The 26,112-nt window shown below is 44.4% G+C and overlaps 1 protein-coding gene across 5 annotated transcripts in view; it reads left to right on the top strand.

Moving 5' to 3' along the window:
* The window catches only part of NFE2L2 (NFE2 like bZIP transcription factor 2), a 59,259-nt gene extending 33,964 nt beyond the window's left edge, over positions 1-25,295 (top strand). For 3 of the 5 annotated variants that reach the window (XM_053918798.1, XM_024561466.4, XM_024561468.4), the window contains exons 2-5: positions 21,401-21,667; positions 22,319-22,408; positions 23,009-23,197; positions 23,584-25,295. In XM_053918798.1, coding sequence (XP_053774773.1) covers positions 21,404-21,667; positions 22,319-22,408; positions 23,009-23,197; positions 23,584-24,816 — 1,776 coding nt within the window. In that variant the 5' untranslated portion in view covers positions 21,401-21,403 and the 3' untranslated portion in view covers positions 24,817-25,295. Of the gene's footprint in view, positions 1-8,109; positions 8,202-19,418; positions 19,444-21,400; positions 21,668-22,318; positions 22,409-23,008; positions 23,198-23,583 lie in introns of those variants that run through there. The other 2 variants (XM_024561470.4, XM_053918797.1) reach the window with 2 other exon arrangements.
* Positions 25,296-26,112: the final 817 nt, after the last annotated feature.

Genomic DNA, 26,112 nt, shown 5'->3' with positions numbered 1-26,112 from the left:
GTGCTCTGCATTTCTGAGCCTCATTATCTTCTCCCATTAAAAAAAAAAAAAAATCCTTTAATCTACAAGGCATCTTTTAGCAACTCAATTATTTTTAAAGATTTTATTTATTTATTTTAGGGCGGGGAAGGGAGGGAGAAGGAAAGGGAGAGAAACATCAATGTGCGGTTGGTTGCCTTTCATGTGTCCCTTGTTAGGGACCTGGCCTGCAACCCAGGCATGTGCCCTGACTGGGAATCGAACCGGTGACCCTAGGCTGGCGCTCAGTCCACTGAGCCATACCAGCCAGGGCAGCAAACTCAATTTTTTGATTCTCTGTATCTGGCTGGCAAAGTCAACTTTATATTGTGACTACAATTGCTACCATTTGTACTCACCTGAATGGCTTTCAGGTTTACACATTTGGGAACTGGAGCTAACTTCTGAATTACTTTTGAGAGAGAAAGAGGGAGAGAGGGAGGAGAGGAAGGAAGGAAGAAGAGAGGGCGGGAGGGAGGGGGTGGAGATGTACAGCACAGCAGCAGTCCCACAAGGGAGAACTGAGGGTGTGGTTCTGTGCCTTCCGAAGCTGGCTTAGCCCCACCTCGCTGACACGGTGGGAACAGGCCCAGAAGGGAGTGGCACACCCCTGTGCCAGCCAGGACTCTCCCCAGTGTTGCCAAGCAGAGCTTGTACAGCCCCATGCCAGCCTTGCCCCCAACCATCCTGCCATTGGAGGGGGGTATATTTAGTCTCCCTTGGGAAGCTGCCTGCTTTTCTAAATAGTCATCAGTAGTTTGGAATTCCGTTAACCCATCTCCTATTGCTTCAAGATTTAAAAAACAGCATTCTGTGTTTTCACTTGTTCTTATGAGTTTTGTGCTCAAAAATGTACATGATATATGTTTATGCCAAAACAGAAGGATTTCAGTGACAACATTTAGGTTCTGTGCAATGCGCACTTGCATTTTAAGGAACCATCTCCCGCATTAAATGCCCTTCCCCTTTTTTGCTGGAATGTAGCTGACATTCAGGGTGGGTTAGTATCATCTCCCCCACGACCGTGCAGAGTCTGTGTGAGAGGCAGGGTTGCGGATCCTGCCTGTGTGTGTGGGCGGCCTACACACTGAGTGTGGAGCTTGGCTTTCCTCCGGTCTTGACAGTCTTTTGTCTTCTCTGCTTCGGCACGAAGAAGCACTGTCACACGTGGGTGCAGAACCCAGTCTCTGCCCAATCTAAGGGGGTGAAGGGAAAATGATCCTCCTGCTTTGGAGCCTTCTGTGACCAGGACAGACGGAGGTATGACACGTGGAACGACACTACTTCTTCAGCACGTGGCCAAGCACCTGGACTTCTTGCTGGTGTGTTGCACAGCACCGAAGTCTTGCTGCCGTGTACGTACAGAGAGTGTGGAGGAACCATCAAGTTTTTGGACCCAGCAAAAAAAAATTTTTTTAACATTAAAATGCTGGTAATCAAAACCGCCAAAAATTAAAACGATCTTTTTTACTTGCAATAGGAAAAAAAAATATGCAAGAAGTTGTTTTTGTTCTTGGTAATTCTCAACAAAACATTAATATCTACAAAATGTACATTGAGACACCAACCCCAAAGGACAGGGCTGCCCTACTCTGTGCGGGCTGGGCCCTCCCCTCCCCCTGGCCTGTATGCTCTTTTCCCACTGGGGCCCAGGACAGACCAGGCCAGGCGTCTTGTGGTTTCAGGTTCTTTCTGCCACCCCAGAGGCTGTGGCTCACCCTCTGCTAGAAATTTCTTTCCCAGGCTGCATGTTTGGCAGAATCCTTGGGGCAGTGGATTGAGGTGAGGATGGCGACTCCGAAACGTGAGATTCCAGGTTACATTTCACTTGGAAAAGGGGGCCTGCGGTTAGAAGGACAGAGTCTGAGCGGAAAGAGAAAACGAGCTCACAGGATTCTTTTCAGTGAACCTAGAAGGAATGCAGCCTTTTTGGACTCTTCCTGAGAGAAGCCTCAGGTTGACCCAGAATTTTTACCTGAAGATCTCCTAAATCTGTAATGCTTAGTTTGCTCTTCCACTGAAGTTCTCCGTGTGAGAAAAGGGAAAGCATTTTTGAGTATTTATTTACTTGTACTGTTTTATAGTTGTTATCTGTACTTTTTTTTTTTTTTTACAGATTTTTATTTTAATCCTTACCCAAGGACATGCTCACTGATTCTAGAGAGAGGGGAAGGGAGGGGGAGAGAGAGAGCGCGCAAGAGAAACATCGATGTGAGAGAGAAACACCGATGGGTTGCCTCTCACAGGCTCCCCAGTGGGACACTGAACCCTCAGCCACGGCATCTGCCCTGACCAGGAATCGAACCCTGCCACCTTTTGGTATACGGGACACCACTGCAACCAACCGAGCCACACTAGCCAGGGCCTTTAGTTCTTTTAATAACCCTGTTGGTAGGTTTTGTCTTAATATTGAGAAAACTTTGGGATGGTTAAGTAATCCAGAGGTCAGTTCAGAACACCAGGAACCATGCAAGATATTTCAAACAGAGGGAATATAATATAGAAAATTAATTACGCAGGTGATGGAAGAGCTGATAAGCCAGATAGCCCAGAGATTAGCAACCTCAGGAAGCCACTGGGGCTGGAGGGGCTGAGGGAGGGGGTGGAATACCAGGATCTGGAATATTTGGCCTCAGGAGCTGGGACTACGGAGAGGTGCCCTTTTCCCCACCCTCCAGCATCTCTCCAGTGTCCCCCTCCCCACCAGATTCTTGGTGGAATGTAGTCAGAAGCCAGTTGGCAAGGGAGCCTGGAAACAGCATGGGCACTCCTGTTCTCCTTGTGGTGAGTACATGGGAATCCCATGCTGCATGGGATTCCTGTTTCCCCATTTGCAGGGAGAGTACGACCACAATGCCCACTGACTTCCATGGAACATGTTATACTTACATACTCCCTCCAGTTCATGGGGTACACATACGTGACCACAGAGTAATACAGTAATGATGTAATCTTAGGAATTCTAAAGAGTGCAGATGAAGGCTCCATAAGAGTTCACAATTTAGATAAGTATTTTCATTGTTGGTAGGTTCTGTGCCCCGCCCGCCATGAAGTGCCCCTGCAATGCCAGGGCAGGATTGATTATAAATGGGTATTTTGGGTGTTGGCCCCTGGCTTTTGAACTTGGGGGGGGGGCTGTCCAGAAAGGACGTAAAGCATTGAAAGAAGAGCTGAGGGAACCTCACAGCCTTTTCTCCATACAGAGATGTGGGTAGAAATGACGCCGCTAGACAGAAATTCACTTGTCCCCCTTCCTTCTTCCCCTGACTCTCTGGGTCTCCGGGAGTGCACGTCCCCTGCCCTGTGCGGCAGGTTTCCAAAGTTCACTTGGCTAGGCGTTCAGTTGTGCTGCAAAGCTTCAGTGACTGTGTGTGCGCTGGCAAAGGTAATAAATAGAGATGGAGGGAACAAGTTAGTTTTCATTTTGCTTCGTGTCACCAGTTCACTTCATTCAAAACCAAGTTTCGGAGAGAACCAGCCTTTCGTTGTTACACCTGAATACCGACAACTGTGAATTTCACAGGGAAGAAAAGGGTGGGGGACCCACATTTATTGAACACCTGCCTGTACTGTAGCAGGTCCTGGACTTGTTCTCTTACTTGATCTGGACAATAACTCTATGTGGTGGCGGTTATTATCTCCATTTTACAGACAAGAAAACCTACTCAAAGAGGCAAAGTAACTTGCCCGGCGCCCTGCCACGCACAGTGGCAGAACTACCAGGGTTGGGATGTCTGTTCGTAATCCCTGCTCTCCCTTCCCTCCTGTTTTTCTCCTCCTCTGCCTTTCTTTCTTTCTCTCTCTCTCTCTCTCTCTCTCTCTCTCTCTCTCTCTCTCTCTCCCTCCCCCTCTCCCTCCCTCCCCCTCCCTCCCTCCCTCCCTCCAGTGACTGGGTGTTTTCTTAGATGCTAAAGAATAAGGGGCTCCTTTACAAAAATTAAGACAGTGTCCCAGCCACTGTGGAAGCTCACTCTGTGTTAATCGGGGTGCTGTTGGCACGTGGGCTGGATGGACTTCTCCTTGGGGTGGAGGGCCGTCCCACATTACAGGGTATTTTGGGACAACCAGAGATGGACCTATCTGCCCCCATACAATTCCCAACATTCCAAGGTGGCTGTAGGAGCCCAGTGGAATCGCTGTCATGCCTTGACTTCTGGAATATGACTGATCGTGCTCAGGAAATTCCAGGCTGTTACTTCCTTGGTCTTTGGAGAGAGGCCCGCCATTGCCTCAGATGGCAGCCCGCCGACACCTTATATTCTAATCCAAAAGCGGGTAACGGGGGAGAGATCATAGAAACTGAGGAAGGCCCTAGAAACCAGAGGGACCAAGTACATTTCATTTATTCAGGTAGCGTGTCTAGTCCAGTTTCCTTAACAGAGAGCTGTGTTATTCGATGGTAGTTGTTACCATGGTTTACCGTTTCTTCGGCCTACAGCTGGGAGGAATTGGTCTGTAAAAGGTAAACATTATTTTTAATATTCAAGGTAAAGTTAAAAATCATATGCCATATCTCTCTGGGTCCTTACCGCCTTTTCTACTGGGTGCTTCCTGAAGATGTCTGAGAACTGAGGCGAGAAGTAGGAGCGGCAGAACAGCTGAAGAGGTTGAAATGTGGTAATACAAGCTTTAGGACAGAAGTCCACAGGTTGCTCATTTCTTACCTTTTTTGTTAGGGAAATGACTTCTCTAAGAAAGAACACTTAATCAACATTTGTGTTGATTGATATATTATCCAAATTGCAAAAATTTTTAATGGATATTTGGTGATATTATCATATTTGTTCTCTCAAGGAATCAATTTTATTGTTAACTTGGAGTGTGCGTTTATACTTCTTTAGATAAAATACTTTGTTTTGAGTAGAGTCCCCAAAGAATAATGTGAAGTATCGTTGCTATGAATGAAGTTAAAGAATTTCTCTATGATTAATAGTTGGTTCATAAATGATATTAAACATGATATCTTTGTTACTTCGGTAATTAGAACTCTTTAATCCCAGATATCTCAGGCATACAATGAAAATGCTGAATTCTGGATGTAAACGTACACTTATTCATTCCACAAATATTTATTAGGTGTTTACATAGCCTGGGGGACTTGCATGGCATGAAGTTACTTTACTCTTTGAAGATAATGCAGCAGGTGTGTCGTCCCCCTTGAAGGACATTTGCTTTTTAAATTGGCCCCTCTAATCAGTCGGTCTGTGTGCTCTCTGTACACCCGCATTATAGCGTGATTCATATCATAATGAGTATAAACTAGTTTACATCTTTATTCCTTCTGCTTAAAGTATGACTTCCTCTAGGATAGACTGTCGTTTATTCATTTTGTAACTGATATCTGGCACCATGCCTGGTGCTTAATTAATAGTCGTCGCCCAATGAACATGCGAATGAGTCTGTTACTGTGTTCTAGGAGCTTGGTGTTTATACAAGCTCCTCTGTGGTACATGCATCACAGCTCCATGACAGGACAGAGGAGAAGTAGCATTTTAACTAGACACTTTTTTAAACCATGGGTTTCGTTTGGCTCAGGCTGTAGCTGGAAGCTTGAGGGAAGGTACAGGCAAGAGCTGGATGGACCTGGGCTACATACTGGGTCACCAGGGCTGAAAAGGTTAATTTGGGGGCTTTCGAGTGCCTTCACGTGCCTGTGTGTGGCACTGCAAGTCTACAAGGCAGCCAGAAATTGTGGAAGGTTTTGGAGAGGGCGAGACACACAAGGGTGGGTGTGGACAGGAAGTTATTCTGGCCTGTGAGTGGGAGGTCGGACCACTGGAGGCAGAGAGCCAGTGAGGGGGGCCTGTCTGTGTGTGTGATGGAGTTGGTTTGGCATCAGCATGCATATTGGGGATCTGTAGTTGTAACTCTACACTGTACCTTTGTTCACTATTTCAAAAGAATTTTTTTAGTTTGGAAATGAGTAGATTTTCTCCTGATTTTGGCCCCATGATGCAACCATTTGTGCTCAAGTTTGCGTGCCCTGTTATTCTGGTGTTTTAACAGAAACTCATCCGCCAATGTATTAATTCCATTTATATCAGGAGAGGAACATGAGCCAGAAGCTGCCGTCTTGCTGTAAGGTTGGATTGTTTTCTTCAAGATGGTACAAGAGGAGTTTCTCTCCCTTTCTAAGATCGATTTACTCTGACTATATTCAGTCACCTGGAACAGGCCCATCCTACACTGCCATTCTCAATGATTGACAGCGTTCACCCAAGAAAAGAGGAAACAGGCAGTATCTTCTCTTTTCTTGTGAGTCAGAGCTAACGGGTGGGCATCCGACAATGCTGGTGATGGCAGCTGCCGGCCCTCAGGCTCTTCCCAAGGTTGGGCTGGTGCTCAGTGCTTAACCGAACTGGCTTTGTCTCGTGCACTCCTCCTTCTGCCCTCTGAGGTAAGGAGCATTATCCCCGTTTCACAGGCTTTGACAGGTTGGTGGTGTGCCTCCGTTTCATCCTCCTCTAGATGTGGCTGATACCTGTCTGCATCACAGCGTTCCTAAATTAAGAAAAGAACTGAGTGCAAGGTTGAGGCACAGTACACATTGAGCAAGTTGTGGCTGTGATTATCATCATATTTGTTACTTGTCAGGGATGTTTGAGTGTGTGGGGATCTGAGTTGTCCGTCGCCCGCTTGCAAATCACCTTGAATTCTAGCCGTGTAACAGCATAGACACCCAGGCCTCTTCTTGCCCTTAGTTGTGAACTCACTCTCCTGTGGTCTCCATATGCACGTCCCCAGTCATGGGTAAGGGCCTGACTGTTGTGGCGACTGGAGCTTCCTGGGACTGAAACTGATCCACAGCAAGGCCTTAAAGCGAGCTGTGCCCTAGGATGGTAGAGGCCACGCCCCGCCCAGCCTCTCTGTGGGACCCCCTGGCCTGTCTGCTGGGTCCCGACCAGCCGTCTCACTACACTGCTTCCCCGATACACTCCTTCACTTGGGGCGGACTTTCTTAACTCTGGGCCTGGAAACAAGCCGTGTCCTTAGGAACAGAGGGAGCTCAGGGAGCGGAAGCGCATTAGTGCAAGGCTAAATCCAAACGTGAACTGAACTGACTCCTGTGACCTTGTCTTCTTCCAAAGCCCACACCCTTCTTTTAGTCTTTAAAGATGAAAATATTTCTTTAGTAATAACTACCTAAAAGTAACCGGCCTTAAAAAAATGGAAAGGCAGAGTGGTAAAGGAAAAGAACCTTCTAATACCCTTGGGGAGATGACGCGGCGGAGAACATTACACATACGCCACCCTCTGCTTTTGGCGCGCAGACGCCAGATCCATACACTGGCAGCTTAGGAGCTCGCCTTCTGTTTTCTAATTTCTGATTTCCCGGAATTAGCTGCTCCTGTGCATCTGACAGCTGCAGTAGGAGCTGAATTTATTAAGAGCATTAATACCTTACCCCTGAGTTGTCCTGTATTTCATCGGAGTGTACACATACTGCTTTTCGTATGAAGAAGGACCCTGCACGGATGGGTGCTCTGCCTGGAATTTCCCCGCGCGGAATGGCACAGTGAGGTTGGGTGACTAGGCCGCAGCCACCCCACACCGCTGGCTGGCACCTTGCATGTTCTTTGAGCAGCCTCCCTTGGAGAGGCCTAGGTTATTCTGAAATAAGAGCCTGTGTTATTTGAGCGCCCCTGTAATATAAACCTGGGCTGGAACTCATTGTCACCGTTTATTACATAGAGGTCTTCAGGCAAAATTACATAACCTCTCCATACTTCGGTTTCGTTGCTCCGAGTGGTGATGATACTACCACCCACCTCACAGATTGCTCTGAGCAAAAGTATATAATGAATGCGAGTGCCTGGAAGAGTGTCGAGCGCATAGAAAGTACACACTAAGTGGTGGCCATTGTTATTACTTCGATTGTGTCATGCCTGTCTCTGATCTAGACTAGGAATGCTGGCTCTGTGATCTCTCATTCTCCAATCTCCATGCCAGGGCTCACCAGGTGGTAACCACTGCTTACGTATTTATTTAGTGGGTTCATTGAAAAGATTCACATTAAGGGAAAAAAGATTCCTATACTGATTTGAAGAGAATGTAATATGATATATACTAATTATAATTTCCTTTTTTAAGATGTCCAAATTGCTGCCGGGCAGTTTGCAACAACAGTGGGTACTGTGCGTTTTCAAATGTGGACATCTGAAAGCAGCTGAAATATTTCCAAAGTAAGGATTATTCATGTTCTTAGTTGGAAGAGATAACACTTTCCTGTCACCTGAGGCCCCTTATTTCTACCCATTTTTTCAGACGACTTTTGCAACGGCCATGGCGATTATGTGGCATCTGGACTGTAACTTTGCTGAATGATGTCAAGATGACCCATTCAGTCATTCTGTGTCCCCGTAGTAATTCAGATTCACGGTAGCAGTTTCGGGTCATTGGGGTAGCTTTTTACAAACAATTGCTGAAAGGGTAAATGCTACCTAGTGCAGTTTGGAAGGGTTAATGCTCCCAGTGTATCCTCAGGAAATCGTTTACAGAACAGGAGAGTTGATTCGATAACATTCCCCCTCCAAGGGGTGGGGAGGGTTCACTCTACATCGGCTCATGCAGAGGTGCTCTGTCCAGTGACACAGTCAGCTAGCTAGCCATGTGTCACTTTTGAGTGCTCAAAATGGACTAGTGCAACTGAGGGACTGAAAATTTTAAATGTAAGGAATTTTGATCTAAGTGTAAAACAGCAGTGTGAGAGATTTTTCTGTTAAATACAACTTTTGTGTTGGTACCGCGGCATTTCAGGATGTCGGGGGAGATCTGTTGTAGCGTATGTTGAAGTGTTCATCACTTCTAGTATCATCAATGAATTTAAATTTTGGCTATATGTTAAAACAATTTAATATATTGAGTTAAATATATTGTTAAAATTAAATATTTTTTAAGTAAGGCTACTACTAATTTTTATATTACAGTAGCTTGCATTATATTCCTATTGGACAGTGCTGCTTTGGAGCATCTGTTACAGGCAGCTGAAATTAATCTATTTTAAATTCAGAATTAACTTTCAGACTTATATTTTGGACTTCATAGAGTCAGAGATATTTAGAGGAAAGGATCTTAGGGGTCACCTAACCCAACCCAGTCCTTCGGCAGATGAAGAAACCAAGGCTAACTGTTCCTGTCGTGACCTCGTCCCAGGCAGGGACTGGGACCCGATGTTCTCTCTAGGCTGTTGCTCTGTGTCCCGGGTTTGCTTGGCATTGGAAACGTGGTGGGCGTCAGGGCTGCAAAGAATGTAAACTTCCCCAGATCCAGACTAAAGAAATCATTTTAGACGGTGAGTAAGAAGGACTTTTTGTGCTGTGCCTACCAGTGGACAGCGTGACCAGTTACGTGTCTGACGTGTGTTTTTGTTGGGCGGTATAATGGTGCCTTCACGGGAATAGCAAGGAAGGTAAAAATTCCCACACTTTGTGTGAGCATTGACTTCAGAAAGCGCCATATAGCTGGCTTTCAGATTTTAACTTCAGGCCTTTTCTCTTAAGCCAGAGACTTTAAAGCAGACAGACCCACAGCTTTTGTCCTTGAGAAGACTAAGAGCTTGCCTTCATGTGTTTATTGTTCAGTCAGGTTGTCTGTGAATGTTTGGTAAAAGTTTAGGTCTGTTTTATGCTCTTGTTTTCTTGGGAGTGTATGTATCAAGACTGATTTAAAGGAAATAGCCACCAACAACTACAGTGAACACCCTTAGAGCAAACCAGAATCGTACTTATATTCTGAGGAGTAGAGGAGGAAAGGGGGGTGTTACAACTCACTAAATGTGATTGATTCATGGGTTTGTGCATCAGAGTTAGAGGAGGGCTGCTTCTGCCGCAGACGCCGCATCGTGATGCGGGCACAGGTGTTCTGTGTTCTTAAAGCGCTAGAGATGGCAGGGCTGGCATCTCCAAGGGCCGTCTTTCTCCAAGGAGACGTCGAACTATTTCTTGGGTTGCACTTGGTCTTTGTGAGCCTTAGTTTGGAATGTGCATTTAGTGGGTACATGGCCTTAACCCCGTGACTTGGGAGTTCTTAGAGCTCTGTGTTAATTTTGAGCCACTTTTGCTCTTGGTAGCAGAAATGATCTGCCTGAAGGGGCTTGGAACCGGGAGGCTCTTAGTCAGATTGCGTTGAGCTTGGGGCTGGGGGAAGGACAGTTTTCTGCAGAAAAGTGCAGGTCAAACATTGGTTACTTTCTCCTGATGACAGTTTCTTAGGCCATTAATTTGGCTGTTGTATAGGATCCAATTTTGTAAAGGTCTGTCGTCAAAGTAATTCCTAATAGTTCATGAATTTTTAAGTAATAGAAATTGCAACAGAAAAGTCTGGTTTAAAATTAATTTGTATTAGGTTGACTAAGCGACCCCTCCTGGGTTCTGCTCAGTCAGCTGAGACCTAGGACTAGTTTCCATTTAGCATCTCTGTGCCTCGGGATCCGCACTTACCAGCCTGGGGTTTGGATTATGATCTCCAAGATCACTGTCAGCTCTGCTTAGGCAGTTGTGTATTCTAAATGCAGTTTAATGGCTGGCACACATCTGTTCCTGAGAGACACATCCCTAGAAAGAATGTCTCTTTAAGGAGTTGGTCAATAGGTCAGCCTGGCTGCACTTGCTTTTCCTTTGAAGTTTACCTTACCTGTTAGAAAAGCTGAGATTGCTGATTCAGTGTTTCGCTCATGGAGACTTTGCCCAACCTCTGTCCTATCTGTGTGCACTATGGCCTCCACATTTCTTGCCCTTGCCACTGCTCTGCTAGCTCCCAAGGCACCAACCAAGCTTAGCTTTGCTGGAGCGAGGCTGGGCATCAAGTGGTAGTTAAAGCAATGATGCTGTTCTCTGGCCAACTGACCTTTATGTATGTGAAGTTTATTCTCTTCATTAGCCTTAATTTTATTGTGAAAAGATAGTGGGAAGGGCCGATTTTGAAATGATTCTGGAAGTAACGTAGGAGACCTTGTACAAACAGTTAATATGTATTTATTGAGTGGGCACCGTGTACCAGGATGATGCAAGGTGTGGAGGACACGTAAGTTGGGAAGAGAGCAGGGAGGCGGGCACTCTCACGGCGGCTGGTGGGGTGGAACAGGTGCAGCCCTGTGCAGAGCCTCAGGGCAGTGTCTCTCAGAACTAAAAAGGCGCACACTCTTTGGCCCAGCAGTTCCACTTCAGTTACACTTTTATCCTACAGACACCCTCACACACACACGACGAAATGATTGATGTGCAGGATACTCATTATAGCATTATTTGTAATAGCAGAAGATTCAAGATAACTTAAAATCCAACAGGAGACTGATTACATAATTATATTATTACATAATAGTATTATAGACCTCTTTATAATGAAATACTGCTCAACCATTAAAAATAATGGGACGACTTTGCCCTGAAGTAGAACCACCTCCAAAATGTACTAAATAGGGAGGAATAAGTGTGGAACACTGTGACTATGTGCTACTTTGTGTGTATCTATGTGTGTGTGTGTTTAACAGAATCTTCCCAAGACAACATAAGAAACTGATGCCAGTAGTTGCCTTGGGGGAGGGTAACTGGGATATTATTTTTTCAATTTTTACTTCTTAAAAATTTTATTTCATTGAATTTATTGAGTGACATTGGTTAATAAAATTATATAGGTTTTGGGCATACAAGTGTATAAGACATCACCTATAACTTCTGCAGTTTTTAAGTTTTATACCCAGATGTGTGTTATCTATTTACAGAAGACCTAGTCAGGAGTTTACACTTAGGCAGACCCTTGTAAGAAAGCCCAGATAAGACATGAGAAGCATGAAGCACTGGCTTTGTGAAAGGATTGGTTTCAATGCTAAGCTCTCCTCGTGTAGCTGTGTTGACCTGATTTACCCATGAGTCTTCAGGGCAGGCAGGTCTGAGTCAGGAGGGCAGCCTTCTAAGTCTTAGTGCCCTGCCTGGGGAGCGGGCACTGGCACCAGAGCAGTTTCCAGACCTTGTGCTGTTGTGTGAATACCAAGGAGCAGCACCACAGCGTGGGAAAGGCCTGCCAGGCTCAGACGCAGTTCTGGGTTGGAGTCCTGGGTTCTAGTCCTGCTAGTTGCTGGGCATGTGATTTGGGGCAGGGTTGTTCCATGCCCAAAGCCTAAATGTGTTCACCCGTCAATAAAGATGAAGCCCCTTCCCTTGTGCTGCTGCCATGACACTCAGAGGAGACAGGGACTGCCCAGGCACACTGTAAACCATGCAGACACCAGCCATCGTAAAGCTCTTAGGTACCTAGAGGCTGGCAAGCAGGAGCAAGAGATGCTCATTCAGAAATTAAAGTGAAGCAAAAACATATCTTTTTCCCTCTGCCAAATAACTTGGCAAGAGATAAAGAAGTGGAAAAGTAGACTGAAGGTAATTTTGAAGACCTTGACCTCAGACCTCTTGGGGCAAGTCATTTCATCCTCCAGACTTGTCTCCCTGTTTGAAAAATGAAAGGGGCTATTGGTGTCAGTCCTGTGACCCCTTCCAGCTGTAGCATTCCGTGACAGTGTAGCATTAGCAGTAATTCCCATCTCGGCTGGGATGAGTCATACCGACCGAAAAGTTCAAATGGGAGGAGAAGGTCTCTTTGCATCTGAGAATTTTCCTTAGACTGGACATCTGAGCCTCTGTGGGGAAAACATTGCCCCCGCCAGGAGGGGAGGCCAGGAATACATAGAGTGGACACTACTCATTGTTTTGTGTTCTCTTGCACTAGACCTTTGGAAACCAAGTTTAACCCTTGGTTTACTGGGTAGGATACTCATTAGTTGTGACTGTACTTTACGTCAGTTGTCACTCCTGTGTGAGGTCTTCCGGTGCAGTTTAGTGATGCCTTAGTTCCTACGTGTTACTGATAATATGTCAAGACTAAGATCAGAGACCGTTTTTTGCCTTTGTGTCCCCGGCACCTAGCACAGCCCCTGGCACGTGAGAGGTGACATACGCATTAGACGGGAAGGTGGACTGATGGTCCATTTAGGGTGGTATGCACACTAATCTTGCTGATCTTGACCACCGTCTTTATTGTAACTTCTGCCATTCTGGTAAAATTAACTTGTAACTATTAGTAGCTTATTATTTAAAAAAATAACTCATACTTTAAAAAGTTCACACTAAGAAAATTAAACAGATCCCTTGGGATATATTTCAACAGGATCTGCAATTAAAAAAAAAAAAAAGGAAGCTAAGTACCTTAAATAGGCTCTCTCTACATCGCAGTGTGTGACATTCCTTTCTAACCATCGTCATTGCCAGTGCTCACCACCGCCCGCGGGCGCACAGGTCTTTGGCTGACAGCAGCAAACAGCATATGGGGCTTATTCGGCCCCCAGCCTGGATGACTGTCCTGTTCCTTACTTTTTAAAGCTAATTGTAGGCAGTTAAATCTGAAAAATGACCTTTAAGATCGAAATAAATAATTGCTTTTTACAAATGCAGGACCCGAAGTGGGTAAAGGATCACTCAGGGAGTTCAGAGTGTTTGAGTGTGCTGGAGCCCCACCCTCCCTCACTGGGGTGCCCTGTAGGAGTGGGGTGCACAAGGGTGGGCAGGCGGGGCTCTTTCACCTCAGGGTGGGTATCTGAGCCACCTGTTAGTCCACAACCAGTGAATCTAAGTTTACATAAGGTAAAGTAGGTTAGGGAGTTACCGTATTTTTCGGACCATAAGACGCACCTAGGTTTTAGAGGAGGAAAATAAGAAAAAAGGTTTTGAAGCAAAAAATGTGGTAAAATATTTAATAACATAAATAACATAATATTTCACCAATGTAAATGTAAGCTATATTCAGACTATAAGACGCACCCCCCCATTTCCTCCCAAATTTGGTAGGAAAGTGCGTCTTATAGTCAGAAAAATACAGTAAATCAATGCTGCTGAAGGTGCTGTTGCTAATTACGGTGCGTGCCTGTGGGTGTGCTTCCCTGTAGAATCATTCTTACAGTAATGGAGGACCGACTCACAAGGGTGAGAAGTTCCTTTCATATGTGGAGGACAGCATCCAGCACTGAATACATGCATGGCTTGTTCAAACATGGGGGAGAGATTAGAAAAATGGCTGTTTGCTTATCAAACCTACCCATTCTCCTGGCAAAGCAGTGATAACCTTTACGTAAATCCCTTGAGGTCCAGCAGCAGCATCCTACTGAGACGGACACAAGCCACCAAGAAGTAACTCCGTGGCAGCACTTTTCAACTGGTGTGCTGCAAGAATGTTTAAAACATGCTGGGCACTGAGCCGTTTCCCCTTAGATTGTCAAATTTAAAAAATGACAACAGCCAACACAACAATAGCTGTCCGGTGTGAATAAATCAAATTTTACCTATTTTTTTGGCAGATTGGCAAGAAATATATATTTCAGTGTGCTGCAGAAACTTTTCTGATTAGTTCATGTGTGCCATGAGATCAAAGAGGTTGCAAATCACCGCTCGGTTGGGAGCCAGGTGTGAGACCTCTCCTGGAGAAGTCAGATCCCTGCACTTTTGGTAGCGGGTGGGATTACCTACTATTTTGGAAAGTAACTTTCTGATTTCCTTTTTGCCCAATACCTGTGTGTCTCTTGTGGAAATAAAACATCTCAAGTTCCTGTTCTAGTCACTTTCCAGTCTTGCTTTATCTTTGCATCATGCTTTGCAGTTTGCAGACTAGCGTAATGGGTGAGTTCCAGTAAACTGGCCGTATCATATTTCTTAGATTGAGTCATTGCTAAGAAACTTGTTTGTGAACAGGAAGCAGCCCATGAAAGTGTCTGTACAGAGTAACATGTCAGCCCGAGGAAACTGGACCACTTTCTCGCTGAGAAACCAAAGGGCAGAGGCTGGTTCTACAGACAGGGAATAGCAAATTTGTCATCTAGGGTTTTCGCTTAATTCCTCTTTTGGTGTGTGTTTGACCATTTTTATGCTGTTTAAAATCACTAGTTGTTGAAGATTAGGGAAGTAATCTTTAGTGAGATTTCTCTAGAAGGAAAACTTGGATTAGTGGTAACTGTTACTACCATTAGGAGTCTCTGCCGACATATATAACTAGTTGCTAGGCCAGTTATTTATTTTTTTTCACAGAGCGGGGAGGGAGGAGAAAGAGAGGGAGAGAAACATTAATCGATTGCCCCTCGAACACCCCCTACTGGGGACCTAGCCCACAACCCAGGCATGTGCCCAGACAGGGAATCCAACCTGCCAACCTTCACTTCACAGGCCGGCGCTCGATCCACTGAGTCCCACCATCCAGGGCATAGGTCAGTTATCTTTAAAATGGAGCTGTTATTACACAGAAATGAACCCCACGACATCTACAGGTGGCCTAGATGGCTGGAAAGCCCTTAACCATCAATAACATTTTGTGGTTCTAGATATTGGGGGGGGGGATTTCTTTGTTGTTCTTAATGTATTGGGATGACACTGGTTAACAGGTATACAGGTTTCAGGTGCACAGTCCCACAGCCCATGATCTGTGCACTGTACTGTGCGTTCCCTGCCCAAGTCAGGTCTCCACTTCTCCCCCTTATGCCCTCCTCCCCATCCCCCTCATGATTTCCTTGTTTTTAATCACCCACTTCCCAGTTATTGTAGAATGTATGCAAAAACTAGCAAATCACTTTGGGAGAACCAAAAGTACGTGAATATGGGAAAACTATAAAGAATAACAGCCTGTCATCTGCCTTCTCTGGAATGCTCCCTGAGAAGACAACAGGCATTGTGTTGAGTATCTTGTAATGAAGAAGCAGGGGAGAAGCAGAGAGAAGTAAACCAGTTGATAAATATTTATGAAACATAATGGCCATAAGCGAGATGTATCTTAAAAACACACTGGCTTGGTGTCATCTTGCTTCATTCAGTAAGGATTGTAACTGTAAGACCAGCCTCGTGGGTCCAGGAGACCTTTGGTGGTGTTTGGTTGGTTCTTCAGCGTTCAGGCGCGCCCTCAGTTGTTTCTGTAGTCTCTGTCGCTCTTCACTGGGTTTATACCCTAACATGGTGGTAGGATGTGATTCATGTTCCATCCGGTTTTGCTCAAAAATGTATTTTTTAAATACCTCACATTTTTTTAGAGAGAGGGAAAGGGAGGGAGGAAGAGGGGGAGAGAAACATCAGTGTCAGAGGGAAACATCTATCAGTTGCTTCTTGTATGCTCCAGAGCCCAGGCATGTGCTGTGACCGGGCATCGAACCTTCGACCTTTTGCTTTGCGGGATACTGACCAACCAACTGAGCTACATTGGTTCGGACTGCTCAAAAATATTTGAGCAGCTTCTATGGAAAAAATATTTAGTCAGATTTAACTTTTTAGGTAAATAATATAAAATCACCTGGGCATAATATAAAGACTGAAATGTTCAAGAGAAAACCTTACCCAGGTGTAACTTAGACTCAATGCTAGTAATTAACATTTAGATGGCAAAATCTCAGAGGAATAAATTTTAAGATTTATTTGCTTAATGAAAATACATGATTTTAAGAAGGAATACGAGATACTGTCTGAATTCTTATACTGTTAAATTGGAAGTGAAGATCAGTTTTCATTCGCTGTTTACAAAGTTAGTAATCTGCGATTTTTTTTTTCTAGCAGTTTATCAGTGAAATTACTTTAGAAGGAAACCTTCCACCACCTTCCTGCCATTCTTTGGACAAAACAGAAGATGGGAGAGGGGAGGGAGAAGGAAAGAAAGGGTACTGGGGTCTGTAGCCCTCATTAACACATTTGAATTTATGATAGTAACCATTTTATTTTTCATTTCAAATACTTTGCCAAAGGCTCAGTTTACTGAATTGCTTTAATTTAGGAGAAGATTGTGATGTCTGGTATTTTCACTTTTGCTTTGTATGTTCTGGTTTTTTCTTATCTTCAGAGTATGGTAATGCTGGTTTGTTTAGGCACTGCAATTGGTTTGCAAGAAAACATTTAATACGGGATTCTGTGTGCAAGGCCTGTCTTCTTTGTTTATCCTGGAACGAAGGTGTTTGTTTCAAAATGGATCGTCCAAATTCCGAGTTCCCATAAAACATGTAACAGATTACCCAGATGGCAAATGATGATACATACATTTTAAATATGAGTACTTCCATTGGGCCAGATGGTGATTTAATGCGAATTGTTCAACATTTATGTTTCTTATTAAATTGTCTTTTGTCTAAGCCAAGCCAGTAACATAATTTGGAACAGACAAGGAATCACTAAGGGACAACAACGAGAACTCAGACACTAAGTACCGGTGGCATTTGCTCCATGTGCTCTGTGAAGGCTCCCATCCAGCGCCTGCCTTGCCCTCCGAAAACTTTCACATCTTAAAGAAATCCCTGCCAGGATGCTGTGCAAACCATTTCCCCGCTTTCCTCTCCTTCCCCAAACCCTTATCTGCCAGTGTGCAGGGCAGCTTTCCTCCTTGGGGCCTCGGAGGGCGTAAGGCGGCTGTACTTCCTCACTGCCTGGGATTTGTGCGCAGAAGAGCAGTTTTAGTTCTTCCTTACGCACTTCCTCTCCCCACTGACCACTGTCACGGTGTTTGCTGCGCGCTCCACCCGGGCTGTTTCCTCCTAGCTGGTGCTCAGCCTTGCAGGGATGGGTCATCTGTGGAACAAGTCATGCGCCCAGTCACAGGGCTCCTGACAGGAAATGCTCACTGCCTGCTAGTGTTAGGTTAGCACAGGACAAATGCAGCCCTGAGCCTGTGGGGCTTCCCAGCTCGCAGTCTTGGGTGGACAAACTGTTCTCGTTTTCTTTTTAATTTTGTCTATTTTTAGAGAGAGGGGAAGGGAGGGAGAAAGAGAGGGAAAGAAACACTGATGTGTGAGAGAGCCACATCGATTGGTTTCCTCTCACATGCACCCCAACCGGGGATCGAACCCGTAACCCAGGCATGTGCCCTGACTGGGATCCAAACCAGCCACCTTTCACTTTGTGGGATGATGCCTAACCAACTGACCATACTGGTCAGGTGAAACTGTTCTCATTTTCCACATAAAGTTTTGAGTATTTCATACAGTATCAAATCCCTGCCGGTTTTTCCTTTTGAAACTTAGGTGAAAATCTGAGTAACAGAGTATTACATATTAAGGCCACGACAAGAAACCCATTGTTGCTACAATCTAAATTTGATCAAAACAACTGTTTAAAAAAAGTTTTAAAGCCTAAGTTTTCTTCCAGAGACTTCTCATAGCAAGAATAAACATTACATAAAAATAAGCAAAAACACAGAGGGAGACCTCTGAGAACACTTTGAAACCTGTTTGGGGCCCGTTAGGATCTCAGTGAAGAACGCCCAGTCTGCATTAAGAACAATTAGATGTCACTTGAGACATCTTTTGGTGGGATTCTTGGTGGAGACGGTAAGCTAGGGCTGCAGGAGTCCTCTGACTCGAAGGTCCCCCATTGTTTCAGATCAGATAATGAGATAATCAGATACTCAGCTCAAGAGCTGGCCCAAATGGTGCTGCACGGTTTCTCTTCCCTGTTTGTTGATAAGGATTCATCAAGACGTCTTTTTCTGACAATGTTATGGGAAATACTTAAAAATTGAATTGGTTTGGAGCTGTGCGTTGAAGGGTAGTCTTGTCAGGAATTGAGTAGCAACTGAATGGTGTCTGTGTACATAAAAGTGTATGTTATTTGTTTTTTACAGGACATGTTGCACATGCCTTGTAGTTGATTTCAGATCGTCTCTAAGGAGCCAAATAGCTTCATTGTTCTATTTTTGAGCTCCCACCGTAGTTAGGTCCGTGACTTCATTGCAATTCAGTGGCCTGGAGTTTGGTCTCTTACAGCCAGTAGTAGGGTCCACTGCCGTCAGCTTGCGTAACGGTGTTTGCCTGTGCTTTACCTGTATAGAGAGTTCTTTCACATGTCTCTTTTGATCCACCAACATCTGTATGATTAGGGGGAGGTTGGAATAATATATTAAATTTATAGCTAAACCATCTGGTCCTGCTCAAGGTATCTCATCTGGTGGGAAGGAAAGGGAGGGGGAGAAAAAAAACAGTTATATCCAACTCTTGGTGTGATTGCCACAGATAATTTTAGAGTCAACTACATTCAAAATTTTCCTCCGACCACGCTGGGAATGCTCTGGAATGATCGGATTTGTGGGCGGTTGTTTGCTTCAGTGCTGTTTCAGTTCTTTGATGAAAAAGTCAAAACTGGACACTAGTTCTCATCCTGGAATCTCTTAACAAGAAGCCCCAGGCCTAGGCATTCTGGAGACGGGCCGGGGGGGGCGGGGGGGAGGGGGGGCGGTGTCAGAGTGGCCCCCCGGAGGCTGGGGCAAGTATTTGGGTTCCTCTTTTATTGATCTCCTGAATGGCTCAGTGCTGGTTCTGCATCAGTTGTTGAGATAGGTGGGAAAGGTATTGCCTGTTTTACAGGGGCTAGAGTTCGGTTGAGATGGCGACATCACGCATTCCTTTGACTTCTAGTGCTAGCATTTAATATGGTGAGTATATTCACGCCTACCTCCTTAATGCCTTGGTCAGATAGCTCCGGTTTGGAAAAATGTCTGGGAAAGATACTCTGCTGAATCTAAATTCACCAAGAAGATATGGCCGACCTAATCTCAATGTTAAAGTAGATTTCTCTATACCTGGGCCCTTGTCTTTCACATGACCTTTGAGTAAACATGCCCATTACAATGGAAACAAATCATTTAAAAATGGAAGTTATTCTCATGATTTATTTTAATGGGGCACCCCGGAGAAGATAGCTGTGAATGCTGCTGCTTCATTGCTTGTTTTGTTGCTGTGGCCAGGAAAATGGCCCAGGTGACGTGTGCTTTAATCCAGCCTTCTGTAACTGGCCACTTCACACCATACCACCAAAATGTCAAGGCGAGGCATCCGAGACAGTGGACTGATTTTACTTCCTGCCTGACTTAGGAAACACTAGTCAGCGATCAGATTTTATATGCTTAGTGCAGGCTAGTGATTAAAAAAGCCTGAGTCAGTCCCTGGTTGAGGCTGCCCAGGTACACGTCCCTGTCCAGCCACTTCCTTCCTAGTGGTCTCCCATCTCTCTAACCCTCATTGTTCTTACATGTAAAATGGGGATATATGTGATCTTTATATGGCAGTTTTGAGGATTAGTTTGTACATGCAGAGTACTTAGAGAAGTGCCTGCCATATAGAAAGCTCTTAGTGGGTGTTGGCTTAAACACAGGTTTACCCTAGCCAGTTCTGAAGAGCTACGGGTGCCACTTTAACTCTACCCGCCCTGTGCGCCTGTACCATGCATCATACCGTTCAGGGCTAGAATAACGACCTCTCCTGAGCAGCTTTCATAAGATTCCAGGGCCAACTTTCAGTCACGGCGAGAGGTGGCCTCTGCCACCCAGCTGGCTGTGCTGCTCTAGCCTGGGTGGCCTGCTCCTCCTTCATTGGGTAAAAATAGCCTGGCTGCTCACTGAAGCCACAAGCATGTTATTTTTGTCCTTGGAAGGCTGAAATTCGGAGAGCTCTAGACATACTGAGCCTGGTGCTTCCAGCCATCAGAACTGAAATACAAAGTTTGATGCTGTGCACAAGTTGTAAAATAGGTCTAGCCTTCTTATATACCAGTAAGTCAAAGTAACTGTTCTCTCATTGTGGGATTCTCCCAGTATCTCAAAACTTAGTACTGTCTGTCGTTCCCTTGACCCGTGTGTGTGCATGTTAAGGGTTATGTATGGTTTCTCGGGAGTGACCCCAGTGGGCACTGGCCCTTTCCTGACTGTGTGGGTAGACAACAGGCAACCCTTCACTCGGCCCATGTCACAAGTTTACCATCAGCTAAGACTTTACCGATTTGTTCATGCTTCAGAAGATAAAACTCAAGTCAAGATGAAATTGTTTTAATAAGTGAGCCACAGAGTAGCAAGAAATGATGAGGAAAAGATAAGCCAATGTAGGAAAAACCAGAAAATGGGTGCTATTTCACAACTGCTAGACTGATGGTTTAACTTGGGTTTTTTCCCCTCTCCTCTGTAAACTGGATTTGCTGAGCAAGTTCAGAGAAAAATTCTATGCATTCAATCATGGTTTCCAAATCCCATTTCTCGTAATGAACCAGTGGCCTGGAGTGGCTGCTCTAATTTCTGTATTCCATTGAACAAGTGTGGGATTTCTTTTAATTCAGGAACTTTAACGTGCAACATCTGTTAACTTTGCTCTTTCATGATCTCTACCATCGTTGTTAATCCAAATAGAAATGATCAGAATGGATGGCTGTGTTTGTAGCTTATTTGTTGTTTTTAAATGAGCAGGTTCATTGAGTGGTTAACTGGTCCCATTCGGATTTTGCTTATCATCTCCCCACCACCCCCAGCAACAGCGGCATAAGGTGAATTCTTATGTGGTATCTGCCAGTGTAAAACCATCTTAACCATGGGCTCTGCCCTTCCTTTTTTCTTTTGAACACAGGACATGGATTTGATTGACATCCTTTGGAGGCAAGATATAGATCTTGGGGTGAGCCGAGAAGTATTTGACTTCAGCCAACGACGGAAGGAGCATGAGCTTGAAAAACAGAAAAAACTTGAAAAGGAAAGACAAGAACAACTCCAAAAGGAGCAAGAGAAAGCCTTTTTCGCTCAGTTACAACTAGATGAAGAGACGGGTGAATTCCTCCCAATTCAGCCAGCCCAGCACATCCCGTCAGAAACCAGTGGGTCTGCCAGCTTCTCCCAGGTACGGAGTACTCAGCTCCTGGGAAGGTGTATGGCAGGGGGTTAGGAAAGAACATTGACCCAGGAGTTGGAACATCTGGATTTGAGTTCCAGCCTTGCCTTTAACTGTGGCGTCACGACCATGTCCAGGGATTCCCAACCCCGGCCTCCTGATGAGGTCAATACCTGACTGACCTGCCTCAGTTACAAGGATTAGGAGGACACAAATTACACGAAAGGCTTTGTAAGCTAGAGAAACAGCACGGGAGGCTCAGACAGCAGCAGTGGTCAGAGCAGTGGAGCCAGTCCTAGGGGTTACTTCGCACCGACTGTGACACACTGTGACTGTTCTAAGGCACTGGACATAGATTAATTTGATCAATCAAGGCTGCGATTATGTGAATTAGGTCATTATCCCCATTTTACCTACAGATGAGCAGTTGAAGCTCAGCGAGGTTAAATTGCTTGCCCAGAGCATTCAAGAAATGGGGGGAGCCAATTTGCACCCAGTCTGGTTCGATTGTGCTCTTAACTATGACACTAAACTGATTTCTAAACTAAGAAATGTTTGATTAACAAGACTGTACACATTTTAGGAAACTCATTCATGAACCTTTAGCTCGGGAATGGAACGTTAAACAGTTTTTTCCTTGTTGTGTTTCCCTTCCCCCAGGTTGCGCACATTCCCAAACCAGATGCTTTGTGCTTCGATGACTGCATGCAGCTTTTGGCAGAGACATTCCCGTTTGTAGACGACAATGAGGTACTGCACTCGGTTCACAGCAGAACTCCACAGCTCCATCTAATATACCCCTTAATGTCTCTCCATTTAAAAAAAAAAAGAATGAAAGCGTTTTAGGAGGAAATTTGTTCATGGACCTTAGCCTAAACATAGCTCCACAAACCCAACATAATACAAAACTGAGGATGTTTACTGCTGTGTAGCTGGGGGCACGGATCAGCTTAGCCACAGAAATTAGCAGTTGCTGATGAGTAGAGCAAGCCAGGTAATACACCAAAACTTGTTCAAGCAACAATTTTAGTAAACTTGTCATGTCTGAAGCACTATATAGTATTATATTAAAAGATACAAATTAAATCCTAAAGATTATTCTTATCTGTTTCAAGTTTGCCTTCAAATGTATAGGATAAAACAAAACAGTAAGAAGTAAATTTTGAGTCATTTGGGTAAGAAAAATAAGCTGTTTCCTTACATAGAAATAGGGGCCATAAGTAATCAAAAGTAGAACGCAGAGCTGCAGCCAGGTCAGCTTCAGGAGCTGCGGTGGTGCTTGCCGTGGGAGGCACTCACCCACTGCCAGCGGCAGCAGACTCACGTAGATCAATGCCTTGTCAATTTTAGGTTTCTTCGGCGGCGTTTCAATCACTTGTTCCTGACGTTCCCAGCCACGTGGAGAGCCCAGTCTTTATTGCTCCTAATCAGAATCAGTCACCTGAACCTCTTATCCTTCAGCTAATCAGTGATTTAGATAATATGCAGCAGGACACTGAGCAAGTCTGGGAGGAACTATTATCCATTCCAGAATTACAGGTAACTAGGATCTAATAAAATAAATACCAAAGATGCTATTTTATATTCAGTGCCTTGAAATTAGTCATTCTGGTTATTATTATTTACATGCCACCTATTCATAGGAGGGATTAGCGGGTGCTTTTAAACCAGTCAGGAGAGCTGCCCATGCTCACTAAAATGCCATTTTGTGAGAGGCGCCAGACGGCTTGAAGTTGGTCTAGAAAATCTGAAAATAATACAGATGCTTGGGCATAAATAGCTGTTGGAAGTGGAGTTATCTCTGAATTAGAGAAGAAAATAGCTTGGAGGGAGATGGGAGTGGGGAGTTTTACTCAGGTGTAGATTTTCAGCTATGGAAAATATTTAACCTCTGTTTACATAGTATAAACTTCTTTTCCATGCAGTGTCTTAATATTCAAAACGACCAACTGGTTGAGCCTAGCACGGTTCCAAGTCCAGAAACCAAACAGGCAGATGCTGACAACAGTTACCATTTCTACTCGTTGCTCCCTTCACTGGAGAAAGAAGTAAATAACTGCGGCCCACATTTTCTCAGTGCTTTTGAGGATTCCTTCAGCAGCAGCATCCTTACCACAGAAGACCCCAGTCAGTTGACAGTGAACTCATTAAGTTCAAACGTCACAGCAAACACAGATTTTGGTGATGAATTTTATTCTGCCTTCATAGCAGAGCCCAGTAACAGCAACAGCATGCTCCCTTCTGCTGCTTTGAACCAGTCACTCTCTGAACTGCTCAACGGGCCCATTGATGTTTCTGATCTATTGCTTTGTAAAGCCTTCAATCAAAACCACCCTGAAAGCACAGCAGAATTCAATGATTCTGACTCTGGCATTTCACTGAACACCAGCCCCAGCTTGGCATCACCAGAACACTCAGTGGAGTCTTCTATCTATGGAGACACACCACTCGGCTTCAGTGATTCTGAAATGGAAGAGCTAGATAGTGCCCCCGCGAGTGTCAAACACTGTGGTCCTAAAACACAGCCAGTACAGCCTTCTGGGGATATAGTTCAACCCCCGTCACCATCTCGGGGGCACAGCGCTCCAACGCGTGATGCCCAGTGTGAAAACACACAAAAGAAAGAATTGCCTGTAAGTCCTGGTCATCGCAAAACCCCATTCACAAAAGATAAACATTCAAACCGCTTGGAGGCTCATCTCACAAGAGATGAGCTAAGGGCAAAAGCTCTCCATATCCCATTCCCTGTAGAAAAAATCATTAACCTTCCTGTTGATGACTTCAATGAAATGATGTCCAAGGAGCAATTTAACGAGGCTCAACTTGCATTAATTCGAGATATACGTAGGCGGGGTAAGAATAAAGTAGCTGCTCAGAATTGCAGAAAGAGAAAACTGGAAAATATAGTGGAACTGGAGCAAGATTTGGATCATTTAAAAGATGAAAAAGAAAAATTGCTCAAAGAAAAAGGAGAAAACGACAAGAACCTCCACCTACTGAAAAAACAACTCAGCACCTTATATCTTGAAGTCTTCAGCATGCTACGAGATGAAGATGGAAAACCTTACTCTCCCAGTGAATACTCCCTGCAGCAAACAAGAGATGGCAATGTATTCCTGGTTCCCAAGAGCAAGAGGCCAGATGTTAAGAAAAACTAGGTATGGGAAGATCTGACCTTTTCTCAGCTAGTTGTGTGTGTGTCTGTGTGTGTACTGTTATGTATACTAAAAGCTCCTACTGTGATGTGAAATGCAGAAATACTTTATAATTCTATGCAAAATTATAGTCAAAACTAATGTAGAGTATGAAATTTTAAAAGCATTAAATGTTATCAGTATGCTGAAATCAGTTTCACTGTAACTGCAAACTTCATTTCTTAGAGCACCATTTGAGATAGTTTCTGTACACGTGTAAATACTACAAAAACTTAGTCATACTGTTCTTATCTCATTTGTTACATTCGTAGATTTATGTGTTTTGACATCTGGCTAAAAGCAGATTGTTGCAGAACTAACCACTATGTACTTTTTTATAAATATTATATGAACAAAAAAGGCCTTTTTTATATTAAATTGTTTAGCTCTGGCAAAAAAATTTAGTTGAAAAGCTGGTACTAATAAATATTATGATTGTTAAATTTCTTGTAATTCGTTTGAGTTTGTTCACAGTATTTTCAATGACAATACATTTAAAATATACATTGAGATGTTTTGCATTTTCAGAATGTTTTCTCAGAGATACAGAAAACTGAAGTATATCAAGAAGATATTTTATTACTTCAATAGCAGGCACATTTAAATCAAGGAGAATGGTCTATCTTGACATGAAAACTATGTGCTGGGCATTGTTTGAAGTACAGAGGACAGCCCTGGCTGGTGTGGCTCAGTGGGTTGAGTGCTGGCCTGTGAACTAGAAGGTCACAGGTTCAATTCCCAGTCAGGGCACATGCCTGGGTTGCGGCCCATTTGGCAGCGTGTGAGAGGCAACCTATCAATGTATCTCTCAGATTCATGTTTCTCTCCTTCCTCCCCACTTCCGCCCTCCTCTCTAAAATAAGTAAAATCTTAAAGTAAAAGGACAAAACGGAAACCCTGTCCTCCTGGAACTAGTGAACAAAGACAGCAAACGTACTATACTGTGCCAGAAAGGACCAGGAAGATCAGCAAAAAAGCACTGCGACTTAAAATAGGGTTTTAAATAGGAAAAACCTTATTGAGTCCAAAGTCTCTGAGGCCTGTTTGAGAAAAATATTGCTGACAGTGGAGGAGAAGAAAAGGTGTCAAGTAGGAGTAACATCTGACTTTTAGAAGTCTATCCTGCCTTGTGTGTTTAGAATAGGGTATGGCACAGGTGGCAAACACAAGGCCTGGGGGCCAAATCCGGCCCTCCACCTTGTTTCTACCTGGCAGCAGCGCGGAGCTCTCGATTAACAAATGTTAAGGGTACATTTATAC

Source organism: Desmodus rotundus, chromosome 2 (assembly GCF_022682495.2).
Source record: "Desmodus rotundus isolate HL8 chromosome 2, HLdesRot8A.1, whole genome shotgun sequence".
NCBI lineage: Eukaryota > Metazoa > Chordata > Mammalia > Chiroptera > Phyllostomidae > Desmodus > Desmodus rotundus.
The sequence above is the reverse complement of the archived record's forward strand: the minus strand, read 5'-3'. Positions and strand labels throughout refer to the sequence as shown.